The sequence below is a fragment of the Diadema antillarum genome, unplaced genomic scaffold (genome assembly GCF_040938485.1).
Source record: "Diadema antillarum isolate AM-2024a unplaced genomic scaffold, OU_Dant_1.0 seq00001901_RagTag, whole genome shotgun sequence".
Taxonomy (NCBI): domain Eukaryota; kingdom Metazoa; phylum Echinodermata; class Echinoidea; order Diadematoida; family Diadematidae; genus Diadema; species Diadema antillarum.
The window spans coordinates 57551-81970 of record NW_027272567.1 but is presented as its reverse complement, the minus strand read 5'-3'; the positions used below and the strand labels follow the sequence as shown (position 1 = coordinate 81970).

Sequence of the window (24420 nt, the reverse complement as noted above, 5' to 3'; positions counted from 1 at the left end):
TATCTCTCTCCTCTCTCTGTAAGAAAAGAAAGAGTTGAGGTTCCATCGTAAATTTATCTGATGTTTATTTAATCACATTTTATAAGCATATAACATGTCCGTATTACTTAATTATGTGTTCATAATTTACTCTTTGGTTCTTATGCATTTTATAGAATTCGTATGTTTCTTGTTGCTCTTGTAGTATACTTGCAATCACTTGATATTTTTCAATTTTGTACTCCCTTGTGTTTGCTTTTTATTTCTGGTGGAAAAAGTTCATTGAGTCAACAATATCTTGAGAACTTTGTCAAGGAAAGTCGTCTATAACACCAACTGTTGTGCCACTGTACAAAACGATTTAAAATCATTATTGCCAATCCAAACTACGTAAACTGTGTAAAAGTTTTATGTTTGTTATTGTTCTTGTTGTTTGTTATTACCACGAACTCTGTGTAACGTATAACTTCAAATTCGAATTATCCAAAATATCAAGTACAAAATGTCTAGCTACAATGGACTAGCTGAATTCCATAATATTTGTATGGGAGTAAGCTGTTGATCATGTTTTTTTTTTTTTTCTTTAGAGACCGCCTTTGCAGTGTTGGCTATTCAGGGATAATCTGTATCTTTAAAACAGGGCCCTGCAGACGACGACGTTATTTGAATTGATGTTATTATGAGAGAATAAATAAAACTGTTTAAAAAAATGCTCTGCTTTACAGATTAGAACTTTATGTCCGACATTAAGATATTCCGTTACGCTTTTCCATGCCATTACAATGCTATAGTTTTTTTTCTTTGATTTTCTTTTTTTTTTTCTGGGACGATAAAATTGTGTCCTTGCACAGTGTGTTGCGTAATTAGGTCAACATAATGTACAGGCCTACATGATTCAGATTTTATGCCTTTTGTTTGCAAAATCCTTTTTGTTTTGATAGACATTCAATATTTGATTTCCCTTTATGTTTTAATGGATGTCAGTGCATATGTGAAATTAAGGTGAGTATTAAACAGTAGTGGAATATCGCTCGTTCACCCATTTCTCTAAAGTAGGCCTACATCGTGTACTATAATTGTTTTTGCTGTTGTTTGCGTAATTGTAAATCTGAATGGTGAAATCTTCTCGTTGAGTTGGTGAAAGTGACTGTTAGTGTCGAAAGACATATTTGCACGATACAGAAAGTTTATGGTGGAATTAAATCTTAGCTATGGTGCTGGCTGTGTGTGTGTGTGTGTGTGTGTGTGTGTGTGTGTAAATGACTTTTACCATTTCCCTCTTCCCTTTACTCTAAATACTTAGTTTAAAGCAGAATGCCAACTATGTTCTCCCTTCAGAAAATGCGAATTTTACTAAATTTGTGAAAACACAATATTTCAAACTATAACAAGAAACTCCCCCACCATGCTTGTTGCAAAAAGGAATCAGTCAGTCCGCAGCGCGAGCGAAAACGCACGTATTTATTCAAGTCGTATGCACGGCTGAGCGGTGCTTGCATACGTAATGAGCAGATACATGGTCATGAATAAATCCGTGTCGAACGAGTATTTCTTGTCAGTTTTCGACACTTTTAATATCGACTGAAAGAGAAAACATTAGCAAATATGCTCATGATCAAAATAAAACGGAAAAGAAGAATATAGAATATCAAAATCTCTCTCTGAATTCTGTATTGTATTCAAAAATATTCCTTCACGTTTGACGCCAAAAAACTAACCTGAAATCTTTCATGCCCCTCTAAAATATGGTGAAGACCATGTCCGCTAAAGTATATAGTATCACAATAATAGTCCGGGAGCCAGCGGGGGTCAGCCTAGCTGAAAAGGTTACCAATTTTTATGTATACAGCAATTTAGTACATATGCCCCTAAGTATGGAAATGCACGTCTGGCTGGTCATCGGTGGTGGGTGTGGCCAGGAGGGCCAAACAAAGGACCCCTCAAAATTAGGCTAGCCTAGCTGGAAAAGTAACCCCATGAAAACAATTGGAACTTGTTCGTTACACTTACAGGATAAATGAATGACCATTGCCAGACGTTTTAAGTGGTGGGGGGTAGCCGCCAGACGCTCTTAAAGGCCCAACTCCAGCTAGGCTAGCCTAGCTGAAAAAGTAACCTCATGAAAACCACTGGAACTTGTTCGTTACACTTACAGGATAAATGAATGACCATTGCCAGACGTTTTAAGTGGTGGGGGGTAGCCGCCAGACGCCCTTAAAGACCCAAATTTTTCCAGCTAGGCTAGCCTAGCTGAAAAAGTAACCTCATGAAACCAACTGGAACTTGTTCGTTACACTTACAGGATAAATGAATGACCATTGCCAGACGTTTTAGGTGGTGGGGGGTAGCCGCCAGACGCCCTCAAAGACCCAACTTTTTCCAGCTAGGCTAGCCTAGCTGAAAAAGTAACCTAATGAAACCCACTGGAACTTGTTCGTTACACTTACAGGATAAATGAATGACCATTGCCAGACGTTTTAGGTGGTGGGGGTAGCCGCCAGACGCCCTCAAAGACCCAAATTTTTCCAGCTAGGCTAGCCTAGCTGAAAAAGTAACCTAATGAAACCCACTGGAACTTGTTCGTTACACTTACAGGATAAATGAATGACCATTGCCAGACGTTTTAAGTGGTGGGGGGTAGCCGCCAGACGCCCTTAAAGACCCAACTTTTTCCAGCTAGGCTAGCCTAGCTGAAAATATAACCTAATGAAACCCACTGGAACTTGTTATTTACACTTACAGGATTGCAATGCATGGCCGTTGCCAGACGTTTTAAGAAGTGGGGGGGGGGGGGTAGCCGCCAGATGCCCTCAAAGACCCAATTTTACCAGCTGGACTATAGCCCTGGCTGGACAAGTAACCTCCTGAAACCCACTGGAACTTGTTCTATGTTTGTATCTCACCTAATAAACACTGTCGACATAGTATTCTGGTGTTCTTTCAATAACTTTCCACACTTTTGAGCCATATGACCACCAAATTCACTCCTCAGATCATCTAATGATTTAATTGCTGTCAAGTGTTAATATTGGTGAAGTCCGACAACGACAACAGTCAAAAAGTCAATGAACTAGGCCTATGCCATTTGAAAATCTCTGTAATCACAAAGTCGATACGTGGACGAGACATCACTTCGCTTTTGCCTTGTTAGATGGTGAATATTTGTAAGCTTCCGTTTCTAATTCATACAGCACCAGCATACAATATTGTCATGTCTGAGAATAGCGGTAAAGAAGATTAGAGTCTTTGGCAACAAGTGCAAAATTAAATTCCGTGCCTTATTTGCTAAACAAATGTGGTAGGAGGACAACGACCTGTTAGGCAATATGGCGGACCAATAGCTCTATATTATTAGTGTTATAGAATAAATGACAATGATGTAGTTCTGAAGCATACTTTTCATTAAATGCTTTTGCAATGACTCAATGTATACTTTTAATCGAACTAAGTATATATCCATGACTTGCTCATGAATTACGGCAGAACGATTCGGTGAGGAAAGTTTTCTGTCATGTCATTAACGGAAGAAGTAAACGTGTCAATATTTTGCTATTTGTTTCATAATTATTTCTGAAGTGGTTAAATGTATTTTCCTAAAACATTTTTTTCTTTTATATGATATCTACGTTGCATCCAAATGCCTATTGAAAAAATGCGGGCCATGTATTCAAAGGTCAAAGATCATAGGTTAATGGAAGTAGGGCATACATTGTACAACATTTCACTAAGTTGTTGGGTTTTTTGTTTTTTTTTTTTTGGGGGGGGGGCATGATTCAAAGTGTCCTAAAACCTTGTATAATACATGTAGGCCCTATTTAGTTTTGTAGTCACGACTCTTGCTATGTATGATGCCAAACTCTTCCCGCTCATACAAATGCAGCCGTTTCAGGGAAATAATTATGATGATTGGTAATGCTGAAGTGGTTCATAACATTCCATTGATACTATGTATAGAACAGAAAGTGAATTTGACAATGGTATATGATATCCGCAATTTACTCTTTGACAGAATCTATCATCCGATTAATAGTGTATAAATTGAATATACAGTAGTCCCCTATTCAGTAACTACAGGTTAAGTTAGATAAGCTGCATTCATTTTGCACGCGACCATGGCGTTATAGCCAAAGATGATTGAATTCTGTAAATCTCTGTGTGCCTGCACAGGATTGGAAAACGAAACAACTTTCTGTGTATAGAACAACGAAACAGAAACTGGTGCATGCGTTATTCTCAGTCACTCTGTTATACACAATGATGGTTTGCTCATTGCAGTTCCGGAATCTCAGCTCGAGGGACTCGAATTGATCCCAAATCAGTCGGCATGCGTGTATCACCCAAAACAATATCTGAACACAATTGTAACTGCAGTCCTCCATAGTCTGTATTGGTTGCCGATAAGGGCTGGTATCAAGTTTGATTTTCATATTATTTACAGTAACTTGTATTTAAATGTTTTCATCGAAATGCCCGTATACGGTATGCGTGTCTCAGTTAACTCTTTAAACCATAGTTGTAATCTACGTGCCAAGAATCTCATGTTTTCAATAAGCGTGAACTCCAAGACATGTCGTGATAAGGACTTTAAGACAATTGGCATCGTCATTATAAAACGAATTCCCATTTTACAAGACACGTTTTAGATTTTAGATAGAAATATGGATTCGTTTGAATGCATACAAACAGCTTCTTAAATCCTCTTACATTTTGTTTTTAAGATATGGTGTATACTTTAGAAGTGTAAGAAGCATGCTCTTGTTTTAGAGGCTTTGAGTACTGGTAAGAAGCATATGTTATTCTATGTGAATAAGTACGCATTCAAGAACGTTTTGAATAAAACGTATCCAGACAACTGCATATCATAATAACACCTCTTCCTTCATGCAGATGTATACTCTTGCCGAGAAGGTTAACTGTTTGATAGATATAGTGCTCACCTTATTGAAAAGGTAATTGGGTAAATTTTTGGTTTCAGTATAATATTCAAACACAACTAAGTTAACTTTTACATTAACATTTTCACAACTCACAAATTCCACACGCACACACATTTCATGATTCACAAGATCCAAGTCACACTAATCCTATTTACTTTGCAGAGTGCAACAACAACATAAGTTATATACTGAGCAAATAGGCTTACATCAGTTCGCACTATTCAAGGTTTAGAGTAGTTAAGGAACTAAATCGTACCCGATTATGTGATGCTAAGTTGCACCTTGAGATGATGGGCAATATTGTCCCTATAAAGGAGCAGGCATTGACACTGACTTGCTCCTTTAAAGGAGCAATTTTGCAGCAGTCATGGAGCAAATAAGCACCACATAGGTGCAACATCATACCAATAAGGCACAAGAATGCACCCTCAAGAGAGGGTACATTCTTGCATCCTTCGGGCGTAAAGTTGCACCTAAAGGTACGAGGTTGCGCCTTTTTCAAGGGGGCAAAGTTGCTCCCGAGGGTGTAACATTCACCCTTTCTTGCGGGCACAAAGTAGCACCCAAAGTTCCAAGATTGCACCCTCAAAACAAGGCACAATCTTGGAACTTTGGGTGTTTCCTTGCACCCTCACGAAAGGATGTAAAGTTGCACCAAGATGTAAAGGCTACACGGGGTGCAAAGGTGCGCCGAAAGGTAAAGGGTGCAAGATCGCACCCTCAAGAAAGGTGCAACTTAGCACCACTTAGTGTGGGTGGAAAGATGCACCCTCAAGAAGAGGTGCAATCTAGCACCACTTAGTGTGGGTGGAAAGATGTACCCAAGGGAACATTTTCGCACCCTCAATAAAGGGTTCAACTTTGCACCCTCTCTGCAGTATTATTTTATGCACACGTGATTTCCTTGTTCCTGTGAGCTACGTTTAATATGAGCGTGACCCAGCATTAGACACGTGTCAAGCCTTTGCAGACACAGATTTTTTTCTTCATATTGTTTAAAGGTCATTTAAAACAAATTTAAATATATATTTATTTCTTTTAAGTTAAGAGGAGCAAATGTGGAGATCATGACCTGTGATACATGTTACCGGAAGTCTATATTTTTATGTGTACTCGTTTTTTTCAACTACAAGGAATTACCTATGAGCTAATTGGATAAAGAAGCTGAGCATTCCTTTTTTTGTCATCAGTTAATGTCAGTGCTGGTGTATTATTCTTGAAAAGTTGGCATCTAAATGTCCTCCAAACCAAGTACTTACTGTATAAGATTATATTCCTGTGAGTTACGTTTCTTATGAGCATGGTGTCTGTAGACACGTGTCATAGTGGTTACAAACACTAAGTTTCCTTTGCTTTCATCGTTATCAAGAAGCGATTTTGAACAATTTCAGATGTTCTGTTTTTTTCAATTTCGTTGCGAGAAGGCAATAATGATTTCATGTGAAACATATTAAGGAAAGTTGATAGTTTGGTTATTTTATCAATACTCATCTTCTTCTTCTCAACAAGAAGATGATACACATGAGCTCATTTGCTAAAGAAGTTGAAGGATGTTTAATTCCTGGTAGCCACGTAGGGGCTTTTGTCATAACATTTTGCATCTTAATCCCTCGAAATTAAGTACATGCAGTATTAGTTTATAGATAACATAATATTTTTGTTGTTGCTGTGAGCTTATTCATATGAATTTTAGACATGTTTCTCATATGTTTCTGTCATATGCTTTACTGAAGAACAGCAAATGTTGAGTTTATTGGCAAGAGAGGTTGATCATTACTTTACATTTAAGTTAATTGAAGTGCCGGAGCATAAACTTGTCTTGAAATATTAGCATCCAAAACCCTCCAAACCCAAAACGTGCAATACTAGATACGACAGGAATTCCTTGTTGTTGTGAGTTATGTTTCTTAAAAACACTGATTTTTTTCTGCTTTTGCAATGTACTATGTTCAAAAACACTCTTAAACAATTTTCAGATTTCGTTTCTTTCTTAAGAGAAGAAAACGGTGAGGTCATGTGAAGCATGTTCCTATACGTTTTATTTCGTTAATAATTTTTCTTTACCAATCTCCTCAACCGTAAGGTGATACGGTACCTAAAAAGTCATAGGCCAAAGGTGTTGAGCTTTACTTCCCCTTTTTAAAGTAAATGTAAGAGCTGGGGAATTATTTTCAAAAGGTTGGCATTTTAAGCTATGTACACCGAGGACGAGTCTTACTGAATGGATTTCTTGTTGCAGTAGAATTGTATTTTTTATGAGCTTGATGGAGTACTAGACAATTGTATAAAGTGTTTGCAAAAACTGTTAATGTATTCCCTTTTGCTAATGTCCAAAGAGTTCATTTGCCAAGTTTTAATTGTCTTTTGTTTTAATCATCAGGGGTTTGTTTTATCATGGTCATAGAGGAAAGAAACTTAATTATAAAAAAAGCCTTCATATAAGAAGAGATACTGACAATTTCATCAAAAGTTGTGATTTTCAACATTTCCAAAATGCAATTGATTAATATTTCTCCCCAGGGCACAGAAAGAAAGTAGTTTTTGGTCTTGTTTTTTTTTTTCACGTCAGTATGTTATAAAAGCCGCGGGTTTACGCCCATCCCACCAATTTCCATCCGGATACTGTATCCGGCCCTTTTTTTTTTCTTCTTTTTTTTTTTACACTGCAAAGAAAATGAGAACACTGATATTTGAGAAAAATCCCGACATGTTTGATTGGGGCAATTCTTTTTTGATGTCTATCATTTTTTCCAAATAAGTTTTTTGGTTATCACTGAGGACAAATACAGATACCCTATTTCTTCTACCAAAACCACAGCACTGTATATTCTCATATTTCTACAGTATTTCGTCTCAACACTTGCCCTATTGATATTTCAAAGCATGTTTCCCTGTGCGCTCAAGAAACTCCCCCATTAAAGGAGACCTCCGGGTGATTCTCAGATTTTTACATTTGTACAACTATGAATTAGTTATACTGAGGACAGAGTTTCAGAATTTGTGATAATTGGGATGAAGAATAAGAATATTTTCAAAAAATAGAACAAATTGCAATGAAAAAGGATGATGACATGGGAGAGTCACCATAAGAATGCATGAGTTGGGGGCTCAAGGAAGCAGAACAAAAGAATAAGGCATGCATAGATTATAGGGTGACACGACATTTGCTCCTGCGACAATTGCTCCGGTCTTATATTCTCCAAAGACTTATAGGTTAGGGTTAGAGTTGTGATAGGGTTTTAAGTTTAGTTTGACGTGAGGATTAGGATTATGGACAGGGTTATGTCTGTGGCTACAATTTATGTTTGGCTTAGTGTACAAATATTTCATGGGAGCAATTGTCGCAGGAGCAAATGTCATGGAACCAGATTATAGACAGGTGAACTCGCAAGCAAGCGCTATTGTTATGGAATTACACTGCTATCATTTCTGAAATATGTGAACCTTATAGCTGGTAAAATTGTGTATTTGAGAGCGTCTGGGGGCAACGCCCCACCACTTAAAGCGTCTGGCAACGGTCATGCATTTATTCTGTAAGTGTAAGAACAAGTTACAGTGGGTTTCATGGGGTTACTTTCCTAATTTTCAGCTAGGCTAGCCTAGCTGGTAAGAGTTTGGTCTTTGGGGCGTCTGGCGGCTATTGTCTGGCAACAATCATTCAATTATCCTTTGAGTGTATCACAAGAACAAGTTCCAGTGGGTTTCAGGAGGTTATTTTTCCAGCTATATATAGGCTAGTCTATAGCTGGTAAAATTGGGTCTTTGAGGGCGTCTGGCGGCTACACCCCCCCCCCCCCCCCCCCCCCTCACCACCATTTAAAACGTCTGGCAACGGTCATGCATATATCCTGTAAGTGTATCGTTCCAGTGGGTTTCACAAGGTTACTTGTTCAGCTAGGCAAGCCTAGCTGGAAAACGTTGGGGCTTTGAGGGCGTCTGGCGGCCACCCCCCACCACTTAAAACGTCTGGCAATGGTCATTCATTTATCCTGTAAGTGTAACGAACAAGTTCCAGTGGGTTTCATGAGGTTACTTTTTCAGCTAGGCTAGCCTAGCTGGAAAAATTTGGGTCTTTAAGGGCGTCTGGCGGCTACCCCCCACCACTTAAAACGTCTGGCAATGGTCATTCATTTATCCTGTAAGTGTAACGAACAAGTTCCAGTGGGTTACATTAGGTTACTTTTTCAGCTAGGCTAGCCTAGCTGGAAAAATTTGGGTCTTTAAGGGCGTCTGGCGGCTACCCCCCACCACTTAAAACGTCTGGCAATGGTCATTCATTTATCCTGTAAGTGTAACGAACAAGTTCCAGTTGGTTTCATGAGGTTACTTTTTCAGCTAGGCTAGCCTAGCTGGAAAAATTTGGGCCTTTAAGGGCGTCTGGCGGCTACCCCCCACCACTTAAAACGTCTGGCAATGGTCATTCATTTATCCTGTAAGTGTAACGAACAAGTTCCAGTGGTTTTCATGAGGTTACTTTTTCAGCTAGGCTAGCCTAGCTGGAGTTGGGCCTTTAAGAGCGTCTGGCGGCTACCCCCCACCACTTAAAACGTCTGGCAATGGTCATTCATTTATCCTGTAAGTGTAACGAACAAGTTCCAGTTGTTTTCATGGGGTTACTTTTCCAGCTAGGCTAGTCTAATTTTGGGGGGTCCTTTTTGTGGCCCTCCTGGCCACACCCACCACCGATGACCAGCCAGACGTGCATTTCCATACTCAGGGGCATATGTACTAAATTGCTATACACATAAAAATTGGTAACCTTTTCAGCTAGGCTGACCCCCGCTGGCTCCCGGACTATTAGACCGGGGGCCCAGAAGATTTATTCAGCTGAAAAGGGTCACACTTTTTATTGGTCTCATCATATAGGGATGTGTCCAAGGGTCAATAAAATGCATTGCTGGCAAGTCACATCCTGTACCGTAAGCCTAGGGACCACAAAAAGGGACCCCGAAAAATGGATTTATTCAGCCGAAGGGGGTCACGGACAGAAGTTGGTGGATATTGTTCCTTTGGGTGTACTTATCATGAAAACAGCAATGCCAGCTATTTTATCCTGTACGGGGCCCCAGACAGTAGCCCCAAAGGGCCCCAGAAATATGGTGTTATTCAGCTGAAAAGGGTCACGGTAATTTCTTTTGCAATGGAAGTAGTTCCCATCAGAGATATCCAAAACACCAATGCCAGCTATTTTATCCTGTACGGGGCCCTAGACAGTAGCCCCAAAGGGCCCCACCCCCCATGGGCCTACGTACAAACATACACAAACATTGATTTTATTCAGTTGACAAGAGTCACGGCTAATTTCTTTTGCAATTGAAGTAGTTCCCATCAGAGATATTTAAAACACCAATACCAGCTATTTTATCCTGTACGGGGCCCCAGACAGTAGCCCCAAAGTGCCCCACCCCCATAGGCCATACGTACAAACACACACAGACATTGATTTCATTCGTGCAGCTGAGAAGAGTCACGGCTAATTTCATTTGCATTGGAAGGAGTACCCATCAGAGATATTAAAAACACCAAAGTCAGCCATGTTATCCAGTACGGGGCCCCGGACAGTAGCCCCAAAGGAGCTCCCCCCCCCCCCCCCAACACACACACCCACACTAGTTTCATTCAGCTGAAAAGAGTCACGGCTAATTTCTTTTGCAATGGAATACCCATCAGAGATATCCAAAATACCAAAGCCAGCTATTTTATCCTGCACGGGGCCCCAGTCAGTAGCCCCAAATTGCTCCCTCCCCCCCCCCCACACACACACATTGATTTTGTTCAGCTGAAAAGGGTCATGGCTACTTTCTTTTACAATTGGTAGTAGGCATACTCATCAGAGATATCCAAAACACTAAAGCCAGTTATTTTATCCTGTACGGGGTCCCAGACAGTAGCCCCGAAGTGCACCCCCCCAACACACACACACACATTAGTTTCATTCAGCCAAAATGGGTCACGGCTAATTTCTTTTGCAATGGAAGTATACCCATCAGAGATATCCAAAGCACCAAAGCCAGTTATTTTATCCTGAACGGGGCCCCAGACAGTAGCCCCAAAGTGCCCCCCCCCCCTCCACATACACACACATACACATACACATACACACACACACACACACACACACACACACACACACTAGTTTCATTCAGCTGAAAAGGGTCACGGCTAATTTCTTTTGCAATGGAAGTAGTACCCATCAGAGATATCCAAAATACCAAAGCCAGTTATTTTATCCTGTATGGGGCCCCGCACAGTATAGCCCCAAACACGGGTAATTTCTTTTGCACTGGAAGAAGTACCTATCAGAGATATTCAACACACCAAGGCTAGTTATTTCATCCTGCACAGAGCCCTAGACAGTAGCTCCACAGTGTCCCATCCATTATACATGTACTGTGAATCAGCTGAAAATGGTCTTACAAATTCTTTTGTAACGTTAATTTATTTATCAGGGCCTACTGAACAGAGATATCACAAACACTAAAGCAAGTTATCTTATAATATCCTGTATACGGGGTCCCATAGGTTACAGTAGCAAAACACTCAAGAAATTTGCAAAGGAAGCATACTTCTGTATAGTGCACAACCAAGATGACCATATATTACGAAAACCAGTCATTTCATCTTGTACTGGGCCCAGGTTACAGTAGCCATAAAGTGCCCCTCCCCCACATAATTATTATGACATCATTTAGCTGAAAAGAGTCATAGTTGTTTTTCTTTTACAATCGAAGTAGGCCTTAGTTTACATCATAGATACCCAAAACATCAAAGCCAGTTAGGTTTTCCCGGCCAATTTTGCACTTTTGTTGGTTCATTAATTTTGATAGAAGGTACGAATTCGTAAAATGGGTATTCAAATTGGCTGGTACCCTACGTTCATTCAAATTCGCCTTGACTTGCCGAAAAGTGTATTTCAGTCATTAAATTTCGCGAAAGACAGTCAAATTCCAAAACGTGTTCATTCAAACTCAAATCATGCTCTTTCTTTGTTTCAGATCTTTTTAATATGTGTTTCTATGTGTGTTTTCGTTTCATCTATGAATTACTGTTATAAAGCAGTAAAAGTGTCATATTTCTTATCTAGTATAATCTGGATTTGGTTGTTCTGTAACCAGACTGGTAACGCTCCTTCTCTTTCATATACATGTCATTATAGGCATATACGGTGTACCAGTAATGCAGCCTAACTTCATTTTTTATAGTCATGACAGCACAATATATACAGACGTATATCTCTAGAAGACATAGAAAGAATTATATAAAAAAACAACATTTGAGGATCATAACCTGGACTTCTTGTAACTGGCCGACCGCTCGGAATAAAGCGCTCGTAACGGCCAGATAATTTGTGGCTTCTTACTTCTTTGGATTCAAAAGGCACGTTAAAAATGGTGTCAAAGTCTCTTAAACGAATTATACGAAAACGTGAAATGGTATGATGCTTACAAAACAATAACTACGACGAAAGAAATAAGGAAAGAGGCCAAGCATGAACATATCTGTTTAATTGACTGCAGAACATGTTAAATTAGATGGCCAGAAATCAATATTTGAATGAACGAGCGCAGCATGTAATCACGTGACTATCATTATGAATTTATGAATGAACGGATAGTGGAATGGTACTTGTATTATATGGATTTCAGTTGAAAAGTGTTATTTAGAATAAGGTTAGAGGTAATGTGAATGTTTCAAAATAAATTTGAATGAAGAGATTAATATGACATTGAACTACCATGTAATCTAGGCGAAGTTTTTGCTAAATTTAATTCAACATTAAAGAATTCGATTAAAAGAGGTGCGATATTGGCCCGGATGCAGGGCCCTTGACAGGTATAGCCCCAAGGTATTCCCACCCCATATGAAGTATGGGTTTTTAGGGTGAAAACTGTCATGTATGGCCTATTTCTCTGGCAGTGGAATTAACAGCTGATACGTAAAACACAAACCCATCCAGTTAAGGGGCCCCAGCCAGTAGCTGGAAAGTGCTCCCGTATTATATTCTAAGTGAAAAGAATATGCGATAATTTGCATGTATTGTAGTACTCAAGGAGGTATCAAAAACACCGAAACCAGTTATATAGCTGACGGGGCCCCACGGAGTGTTTCTAAAGTGTCCCCACATGTATTCCACTATCAAGATCTGCATCCCGATCTATTCAATCTGTCAGATCGGGAGGAGAGCGGCAAAAGTGTACGGGGACCGGGAGCATCGTAGCAGCAGCGTTTGGGGTGATGGGGTTGGGTCTGGCAATTTTACAGATCGGGAAGAAATTTGAACTGGTTCAAAATTTCTTCCTCATCTCCCATCAGATTGACCTATTTTGAATCGTAGCTCAAACGGGGAGAGAGCAGTGACAGTGTAAATACCGCAGGATGAGCGTAACAATTCCAGGTTTTTCTGACCGTAGTAACAGCGGCACAAGAACGGGAAATAATAGTCTAAAACTAGACACCGACGACATGGTCCCGCTGTTACGCCGCTTTCTTGATCAAAGCACGACCTTCCCGCTTAACGACGCTCTCGACTAAGTTCTATACTCTCGTATAAAATCAAGGCCTGTTCCTACGACGCTTCATTCCTGCTTCGATAACGCTGTTGGCCGCTTTAGCTACGCTGTTTCCTACGCTTTCCCAGACTCAATTATGCACGTCTTCCGCTCTCGCCGCTCTAAAATCGAACGTAGCCGATACGCTGGAAAATGTTTGCCAGAACAGCAAAACTGATGATTGATGAGGAGGGCGCGTTGTCGTTGTCGCGAAAATGAAGACGAAGGAGCGCATATTTAGAAGAAGTGATGCAAACAATAAAGAGAATAAAGCAAAACACTTTGGAGCTACTGACGGGACCCTGTGCAGGATAAGATATCTGACTTTGTATTTTGATATCCGTTGGATTCTACTTCCATTGCAAAAGAAATTAGCCGTGACCCTTTTCGGCTGAATGAAACCATATATATGTGTGTGTGTGTGTGTGTGTGTAGGGGGCACTTTGGGGCTACTGTCTGGGGCCCCGTACAGGATAACATAACTGGCTTTAGTGCTTTGGATATCTCTGATGAGTACTACTTCCGATTGCAAAGAAAGTAGCCGTGACCCTTTTCAGCTGAATAAAATCAATGTGTGTGTGTGGGGGGGGGGGGGGGAGGGGGAGGGGTAACGGGACAATTTGGGGCTACTGTCTGGGGCCCCATGCAGGATAAAATAACTGGCTTTGGTATTTTGGATTTCTCTGATGGGTACTAATTCCATTGCAAAAGAAATTAGCCGTGACCCTTTTTCAGCTGAATGAAACTATTGTGTGAGTATGTGTGTTGGGGGGGGGGGCACTTTGGGGCTACTGTCTGGGGCCCCGTACAGGACAAAATAACTGGCTTTGGTGTTTTGTATATCTCTGATGGGTACTACTTCCATTGCAAATGGAATTAGCCGTTACTCTTATCAGCTGAATAAAGTGAATGTGTGTGTAAAAGAATCACTGCTATAATTTCTTTTGCAATGGAAGTAGTACTCAAGGAGGTATCAAAAACACCGAAACCAGTTATATAGCTGTACGGGGCCCCACGGAGTGTTTCTAAAGTGTCCCCACATGTAATTCCACTATCAAGATCTGCATCCCGATCTATTCAATCTGTCAGATCGGGAGAGAGCGGCAAAAGTGTACGGGGACCGGGAGCATCGTAGCAGCAGCGTTTGGGTGATGGGGTTAGATCTGGCAATTTTACAGATCGGGAAGAAATTTTGAACTGGTTCAAAATTTCTTCCTCATCTCCCCATCAAGATTGACCTATTTTGAATCGTAGCTCAAACGGGGAGAGAGCAGTGACAGTGTAAATACCGCGGGATGAGCGTAACAATTCCAGGTTTTTCTGACCGTAGTAACAGCGGCACAAGAACGGGAAATATAGTCTAAACTAGACACCGACGACATGGTCCCGCTACTGCGCCGCTTTCTTGATCAAAGCACGACCTTCCCGCTTTAACGACGCTCTCACTAAGTTCTCTACTCTCGTATAAAATCAATGCCTGTTCCTACGACGCTTCATTCCTGCTTCGATAACGCTGGTAGCCGCTTTAGCTACGCTGTTCCTACGCTTTCCCAGACTCAATTATGCACGTCTTCCGCTCTCGCCGCTCTAAAATCGAACGTAGCCGATACGCTGGAAATGTTTGCCAGAACAGCAAAACTGATGATGGTGAGGAGGACGCGTTGTCGTTGTCGCGAAAATGAAGACGAAGGAGCGCATATTTAAGAAGAAGAGATGCAAACAATAAAGAGAATAAAGCAAAACACTTTGGAGCTACTGACGGGACCCTGTGCAGGATAAGATATCTGACTTTGGTATTTCGATATCCGATGGATACTACTTCCATTGCAAAAGAAATTAGCCGTGACCCTTTTCGGCTGAATGAAACCAATATAATATATATATATATATATATATATATATATATATATATATATATATATATACATGTGTGTGTGTGTGTGTGTGTGTGTGTAGGGGGCACTTTGGGGCTACTGTCTGGGGCCCCGTACAGGATGAAATAACTGGCTTCAGTGCTTTGGATATCTCTGATGAGTACTACTTCCGATTGCAAAAGCAAGTAGCCGTGACCATTTTCAGCTGAATAAAATCAATGTGTGTGTGGGGGGGGGGGGGGGAGGGGGTAAGGGGGCAATTTGGGGCTACTGTCTGGGGCTACTGTCTGGGGCCCCATGCAGGATGAAATAACTGGCTTTGGTATTTTGGATTTCTCTGATGGGTACTAATTCCATTGCAAAAGAAATTAGCCGTGACCCTTTTTCAGCTGAATGAAACTATTGTGTGAGTATGTGTGTTGGGGGGGGGGCACTTTGGGGCTACTGTCTAGGGCCCCGTACAGGACAAAATAAATGGCTTTGGTGTTTTGTAAGTCTCTGATGGGTACTACTTCCATTGCAAATGAAATTAGCCGTTACTCTTATCAGCTGAATAAAGTCAATGTGTGTGTGTGTGTGTGTTTGTACGTAGGGCTTATAGGGGGTGGGGCACTTTGGGGCTACTGTCTGGGGCCCCGTGCAGGATAAAATAGCTGGCTTTGGTGTTTTGGATATCTCTGATTGGTACTCCTTCCATTGCAAAAGAAATTAGCCCTGAATCTTTTTAATTGAATAAAATCAATGTTTGTGTGTGTTTATACGTAGGCCTATGGGGGGTGGGGCCCTTTGGGGCTACTGTCTAGGGCCCCGTACATGATAAAATAGCTGGCATTGGTGTTTTGGATATCTCTGATGGGAACTAATTCCATTGCAAAAGAAATTAGCCGTGACCCTTTTCAACTGAATAACACCATATTTCTGGGGCCCTTTGGGGCTACTGTCTGGGGCCCCGTACAGGATAAAATAGCTGGCATTGCTGTTTTCATGATAAGTACACCCAAAGGAACAATATCCACCAACTTTTGTCCGTGACCCCCTTCGGCTGAATAAATCCATTTTTCGGGGTCCCTTTTTGTGGTCCCTAGGCTTACGGTACAGGATGTGACTTGCCAGCAATTCATTTTATTGACCCTTGGCCACATCCTTACATGATGAGACCATCAAAAAGTGTGACCCTTTTCAGCTGAATAAATGCTCTGGGCCCCCGGTCTACTTTGACTACTAGTATGCCAGTAGCACTCAGCTGCAGGCACATTATATGAACATGGTCCATTATTTCTTTTCCTTTGTTCAGCACTTAACCCTTACTGTACTGGGCTATTTGGCTCCATGAAAATACTGGGGGGGGGGGGCCTGGGAGCCCCCCCCCCCATTGATCTCGGAAATGCAATGTCCAACGAACTTGAAAATTTGCATGCTGATAGATCTTCGCGTGCTGAATCTGATGGTGTAATTGATTTTAATCAATTATGCAATTTTTTTTTGCATAATTAACTAATTAATTATTCATAATGCATATTTTATGCATTTGGGGGATATTTTCAGAATTTCGGCCTTAAACAAGTACAAAATTACATGAAAACTGTAATAATAAAGAATAATGTTTCCCAAATGTGAAATAAATCAGAGAGAGAAAAAAAAAATGAGAAAAAACAACTTTTTTGTTATGTTTTGTATTGTTTTTATTTCTTATGTTTTCTATTGTTTTATATTCCTTATGTATATCATTGTTTCTAAACTTTGCCCAATTTATTTCAGAACAATATAGAAGCATGAACATGGTCTAATGACAGTATGTATCGACCTGCGCATACTAATTGGCTCATAACACCCCCTACAAGTAGGTAGGTCCGATATGGACAAATGTGGTATCAAAATGTGCGCAAGAATTCAGGGGAAAAAGTCATAAAGCGAGAATTGGAAATTCCCAGCGGTCGCGATGCAATCGCCAAAAGTATGGAGGGGTGCCTCCCAGGCCCCCCCCCCCCAGTGCAGTTAGGGTTAATATGTAAAGGAAGTAGTACCGTACTTAAAATCTACCGAAATTGAATAAATATTAATTTCAATTCAATTCAGTTCAATTTAGGTCTGCTCAATTCAATTCTAGTCATGACTGCACTTAAGCTATGAAGTTACAGTGTACTACAGGTTCACATACACTGTACATTCCCACTCATACACAGGCTCACAGGGTGAATGAACATTAACCCGTTGAGGACGAGTCCCTAGTATACTCGGGCAGGTGTCTATGGGAAATGCATTTTGTAGCAAAATCAGTCCGTCCTCAACGGGTTAACTAAGAGATTCCCAATGCATCTAAATGCATTGTAGGAGGAAGTTTCTATGCCTGTCTCTGACTGGCTGTCCTTGATAAATTGTTGCAATCTGTTTCCTGTGTAAACTTGACCCATGAAAGAAAACCTATAGTGTGCAAAGTCCAGAGGTTCAAACATAAAGTAATATGTAGCAAAACTGTTTGAGTTTCTAGTATGGTAATAAATATTATCATTTTTTTTTTGCTCAAGATAACCAAGTGTGAATACCAGAAGAGAATCATTTCAAGACATATATGTGAAAATCAGACTGTGAGTACCATTGTTCAATATTTAGGACTCCCAGGCAGGAAAATGTAAGCAGCAAAATAAGTAAAATTTATAAATGAATAAATAAATGAATAAATAAATAGAAAGATAAATAAATGAATGAATTAATAAATGAATGAATGAACGAACGAACGGACGAACAAACGAACGGACGAACGAATGAATTAAAATAAACAATAAAAAAAGAAATAACAGTAATGATTAAAAAAAGTGAAATTACAAAAATGAATTTAGAATAAAGATCTAAACTGAAATTGAAATTAAGACTAAATCAAAATTAAAGACTCTTGGATGAGTCTACAATAGTAGAAGTGCAGATAAAACTGGGTAAGCAACATTCTTGAAACCTCTTTATGTATGTGTCCATGTAACAAGCCAAAACTTTGCCAAGCTATTTCATTGGTGTGATCATGGAGTAATTAAACAACCTATTACAGTGTTACCGTGTAGAACTCTCACATAAAGTTTACTTTGATACAATGGCATAAGGGAACAAAAAAGAATTGTTTATTGAGAGTTACCTGAAAAACATCAGTAATCAGTAAAGAAAGCATGCAAGCATAATTATCTTCTCAGTGACAAACAAAGCAAAGTTTAAGTTTAATGTGAGCTCAGTTGTGGCCCATCACCACAATCTTCTTACTCGTAATCAAAAAAAAAAAAATCTCCACTTCAGACTGTGCCTCCAGTCAAAATTTCATAGTTGTAGAGTTTTTTGAAATTCAAACTAACTTTTTTTTTTTTTTAATATATTGAAGCATCTTACTGTGGCATTTTAAGATATCATTTATTAATACCTACCTACTGCAAGCTTATAATTGCATCCAAATTGAAATCTTGATTTTCTGTAATATTTGTCTCATGGTTGACCATCTGTGACAACTTTGTGGAAGGGAAATATGGCCTGTTTTACATCGTTGGAAGTCATCTGGATTAGGGAGAATTCTAAAAGGACCTATATTAGGAAATCAATGTTCTGTTCCTGTATCTTAGATAAGATCCCAGGTCCATCATCCATGCTGTGTCTGGCTTTCAGTTTTAGGCTGTTGTACATGTATATTGCTCTGGCTGTTGTATATTGCCCCGGCTGTTGTTAACCCATATCGGGCCATCTACGGGATATTCCGTAGTTCGTCCGAACGCTGCAGGGGCCACATACGGAATATCCCGTAGTGAATAAAATGACGTATGAACAACGTCAATCACTTCCGCTGAGTACTATGACTGTACTATGCATTAAATGGCAGCATGTTATATATCATATTAAAGAGATTCTTTTCTTCTTTCAAATGATATATAACTTGTCTATGTTTTTTTCATTGTTTGCTAATGAAGAGCGATTGTTTGGAGAGTTGTCTGTTTGTCGGCGTGTGTGGGCGAACGATGCTGGGCCACTTGGGTGTTTGTTTACACAGGTTCGTCGGCCCGATATGGGTTAATATTGCCCAGGCTGTTGGATATTGCCCCAGCTGTTGTATATTGCCCCGACTGTTGTTGATATTGCCCAGGCTGTTGTATATTGCCCCAGCTGTTGTATATTTCCCGGGTTGTTGATGCTGACAATGCACGCAGTCTTTGAGGAAAAAAGGAAGAATTATGTGGGTTTGGTGGTGAAAGGTTATAATTCAACTGAAAGAAAAAAAAACCCAGCTTTTTTCAGTAAATTGACAGAGACTGCTTAAATTTCCATCTCTCTACCTTTTGAATACAAGGTATCAATGGTACCGAGCATACACACGGCATCCCAATGGAGACATCATCTACGAAGAGGTGGACGGTGCTGCGGACGCCATCTTGGATCTCCCACAGGTCTCCCACGACCAGTCTGGCGGCTACTGCTGCAAGGTCTACCACCTGCCTCAGGGTGGGCAGAATTATGTCTTCACCGAGTGGGCCTACCTCACTGTTCTCCAAGTTCCAGTCAGCCCCGAGACAGCCTGTAAGTCGCTCCCACCTCCTTTACCCTTTATACAGACCCGATACCATGAGGATTCATGAGTGCCCCTATTCATTTGGGTTTATTGCCACTTGGTCTTATATCAGATGGTCTACTTCCCAGTTCGTCTAACACCACTACGGCTAAACTCATTTGGTCTGCTATTAATTTGGTCTAATGCCCATTTGGTCAAATCCTTGATCACTTGGTCTAATGTCCAGTTTGGCTAATTATCATTTCGTCTAGTGACCAGATGGTCAAATTGCAACTTTGACTCCTTGGATTTTTTCCATTTTGTCTATATAATAAACTGGGGGTTTTAGACGAAATGGGCATAGCCCATCTGGAAGTAGACCAGCTGGTAATGAGGCTAAGTGGCAATTGAACTATTAAGGTCTTCAGACAAACTGGGTGTAGATGAAGCAGGATTAGACCGTGTAGTTTGAGACTAGATGGCTATTGGACGAAGTGGAAGTAGACAGAGTCATAGATCATCTTCACTTGCAGCCTATCAGGGTACATTCTAAAGCCACGAATAGCACCAGTCAGCAAATACTTGCATCGAAACTCATGCTCATCAATAATGGTTGACTCGAGTTGAGATTCTTCAGCTGTGTGGACTGTGTACTGTGGACCATGTTTAAAAATCAAATCAGTATTGTTGATACTCAAAATTGCGTTAGGAGGTTTTTAATGTCTACCAGTTGAGATACATGTACAATGTCTTGTAACCCCATACTGCTGAACAGTTCAATGTAGAATTTGTTGTGGCTGTCTCGTTACTTTCAAAACAGCACTTCCAAGCTCTCCCGGCCTTCAGAATCAGATACATGCCAAGCCAATCATTGTTGAGCAGCCAGAGGCCAGGATAGAGGTCACTTTGGGCCGGGAACTGGCCATGTCCTGCAGGGCCAGTGGGTGTCCAAAGCCCAACTACCAGTGGTACCGTATCGAGCTAGACCCCAAGAGCGGCATAAGCACCAAGAATCCAATCAAGGGATTCACCTCCTACATGCTTGAGGTGAGCATGTTATAGGGAAGGGCAAAATTTACTGATTGTAAAAGCAATAGCGTAATCATGATTTTTTTTTTCTATAATGCTGTGCTAGAAAAATTGTATTGATAATTTTTCAATTCAGTTCAGTCTTTATTTTGAGTTCATGATATATGAAACAATGTGTACTATTTACACCATATGTACATGTATGTATACTGTATTTGCAGGGTTTTTCTTTTTTTCTCTCTCTCTTTTTTTTTTTTTTTTAATTTTGCGAGTAAGGGACTGTTTCCAAATTTAACAATGCACAAATACTGTGTGCAAACTATGATCCTGGCATGAATGCAATGTGCACATGTACAATTCCCCATCCATTGCTGCAAATTTTTTTTTTTTTAAAGAAAAAAATCAGACTCGCAAAGTAAATGGCATATTCAGTAAATATGAGCAATTACGAAAGTATAGATATAAAACAATGAAAACACTAAAGGAACAAGGTAGATTATTAAAAAAAGTGTAGGAAATCAGATAAATAAACAATGGGTACATAAAGAGCATGAGCTCAATATCAAAGTTCTGTGTGCATAAGATGATCAGAAAATATGTGCATAGAAAGCCAAAAAAAGGCTTGTTATGTTGCACATGCCCTAAAATGTAGTCACTATAAGGAATTGTTTAGTTTTGGTTGAGACCTAACTTCAGGATAAAAATTATGAGTACCACATTATTTCTGATAAAAACAGTGCTCATCATCCTCTTCTTCATTGTCATCGTTTTCATCTTCATCATTATCATAATCATTACTATCTTTATCCAGTGATAATGGCAAGAAGGTTGTAAACAACGTTATACATGGTATTACCGTATAATTTGATGAAGGGGAGATTTTCCCACTGGTTTTATTTTTGCAAATTTTGCAAATCACTTTTCAACCACAAAAATAACAACACACACAAATATAAAAACACATGCAAAAGCAACAATGCATGGAAAGTCATTTAAAACACACAAAAAAATCAAGCCGTGCCAATACTGAATCTCATGCAAGTAGTAAACCACATTGTAGGTCTAGCATGCTGCATGGGCCATTGCAGTTTAAAATGTTGTGATGTTGGCATCTACACACTTGTACAGTATTTCCGATTTCATGTACAGCACAGGGAATCACAGAGTAAAAACATTCAACACAAATATTTTCACTTGTTTAGTTGTCTTTTATTCTTATCTGTTTTGTGAAAGAGGAGGTAATAAGTACTAGACTGTCGCAATTGGCAAAATCAGCGATACGAGAAAATGTCCAACAAGTGACAATTTGTTATGATATCTGCTTACAAAGATTTTAGGTGATACAATAGTCTGACGAAGCAAATCACCAAATTGACCAAACTTGTATTATGCTGCCTATGTGTCAAATCAGACATAATGCCGTGTAACCACCCAAAATGGTATTATCTTTTATTCTCAAACTCTTGTGTGGCATCTTTCTGATTGCAGTTTGCCCAGGCAAACTCGAGTGACATGGGGCGTTACATCTGTCACGCCTATAACTCTGTCGGTGAGGACTGGAGCAGCGAGGTCACCGTTTCCGTGGCAACCGTGGCCGAGACCGTGAAGAGGCGCTGCCGCATCGAGATTCTGCGGAACCCCTGCAGCGTGGTGTGCGTGCCGGGGATGGACCAAAAGTTTGAGTGCGTGGCCAGCTGCCCCTCTTCAAAGCTCTTCTACCAGTGGTTCAAGAACGATCAGATCCTCGAAGGTATCAGAAAAACTGCAGTGTACATCACATGTCAAGATGTTATACAACCCCAATATTTTTTTCAATATCCCTTGAGAATATTAAGTCACCTCAGGCTATATCTGAGGGAAGAAAAAAAATCAACTACTTGAAAAGATGCCTGACTTGCACAAAGAGTTCCTGGCCATATTATTTATACAACTGTTTGGTTTGTGACAAAGTCCATATTTTGAATTCTACAAATTACTAGGTATTTTTTATGAGTTTCAGTATGTCAAGCCTTCTACTTGCTCTGACATAGTTTTGACTTTTTGAGGTCGTAACACATGATTAATTGTGTCAAATCATTCAAGTGGAACCATAGATCCATTAAAATATTCCTGCATCATGAAGTTTTGTTTCTTTGTTTTATTGCACTGAATATACAATTAACTCAATTGCATTCTAAAAACCCACAAATACAATTCTTTGATAAACATGTGTAAGATGCAGGGAATAGTTTTTAAATGTGTCTTTAATCTGGTCAGTTGTGATTTCCCAAGATAGAGAGCAGATGTAGCCTTACAGTATTTTCTTGGAAATATGGTAAGTTTAATGTGGCTATTATCTTATCTTATTTTAACTTATGCTTACTATTGTGTTTCACCCAAAGAGGAAACGTCCCATCAGCTGTGCTTTGACCGAATACAAATGTCTGATGCTGGGGTGTACTTCTGTCGAGTGATAGCTGAAAACAATCAGTCTGAGGACTCGGAGAGGGCGACCCTTCATGTCCCCAGTGTTGTACATCAGAGGACGTTTACAGGTAAAGTGAGGAAGAGAACAAGTTCAGTGACCCTAAAACGTGATACTGTAAAAGTTGATCTTTTCGCGCTTCTACTAATTTTTCGCGCTTGGGCGGGTGAGAAGAGTTTCGCGGGTTTTTAATTCCGCGGAATCAAGACATCAACTACTGGATCATATGGCATGCAAGAATATTCGCGTGATTTTATTTTCGCGCTAGGTTCTGGTTGCGCGAAATGCGTGAAAATTTCAACACCGCAAAAATTTCCACTTTTACAGTAGGCAACTCTCCATCACAAAACCCACAAAAAGTTGCACAGTAAAATGAAAAAAAAAATGAGACCATGAGACTAGAAGAGCTGCAATGCATAAATCAGCCCACTCATTGTGCCAACACAGCATGCTATGTATCGTAATTAAGATTCCCACAGGATTAACCTGACTTCAACTTACTTTTAACCCATTGAGGACGAGTCCCGAATATACTCAGGCAGGTGTCAATGGGAAATGCATGTTGTAGCAAAATCAACCCGTCCTCAACATATTAACTTAGCCAGCATCAATGATAGCGGTGCCGGACGACATCTATATTTGAGATAAGGACCAAAATGAACTATCTTGTGGTTACTTAAAGTTAGCATGATGATTGTAGCCACAAGAAATATTGTGGTTAGGTCAATGATAATGGTACCCTCACGAAGCATCATAGTTAGTGCGCCCATGTGAACACAGTTAACAACAAGCTTATAGTTAGGATTGAACCCTATGAGTGCTGAATCACTTCTAGTGAGTATACAGTGTAGCATGTAGCATTATTTGCACACTATTACCAGGGAGGTTTTGCACAAATACTCAGCATAGTCATGGAATAGGGCCAAATACATTTCTGGATCTTATCAAGTTATCTATGAGTTCTGGTATCAGTGATGGGCATCATGTGAACGAAATTCATATTTTTGTGAATGTTTCAGGTATATGTTGTACATTCAGTCATACTTTCATGCAGCAAAGATATAAACATGCGAGT

General features: G+C 40.0%; 1 protein-coding gene across 1 annotated transcript in view; it reads left to right on the top strand.

Moving 5' to 3' along the window:
- LOC139713063 (mucosa-associated lymphoid tissue lymphoma translocation protein 1-like) overlaps positions 1-24420 on the top strand; it is a 42807-nt gene that overhangs the window by 5399 nt on the left and 12988 nt on the right. Inside the window, exons 2-5 of the mRNA XM_071624825.1 lie at positions 19614-19881; positions 20673-20899; positions 22370-22631; positions 23263-23415. Coding sequence (XP_071480926.1) covers positions 19614-19881; positions 20673-20899; positions 22370-22631; positions 23263-23415 — 910 coding nt within the window. The remainder of the gene's footprint in view (positions 1-19613; positions 19882-20672; positions 20900-22369; positions 22632-23262; positions 23416-24420) is intronic.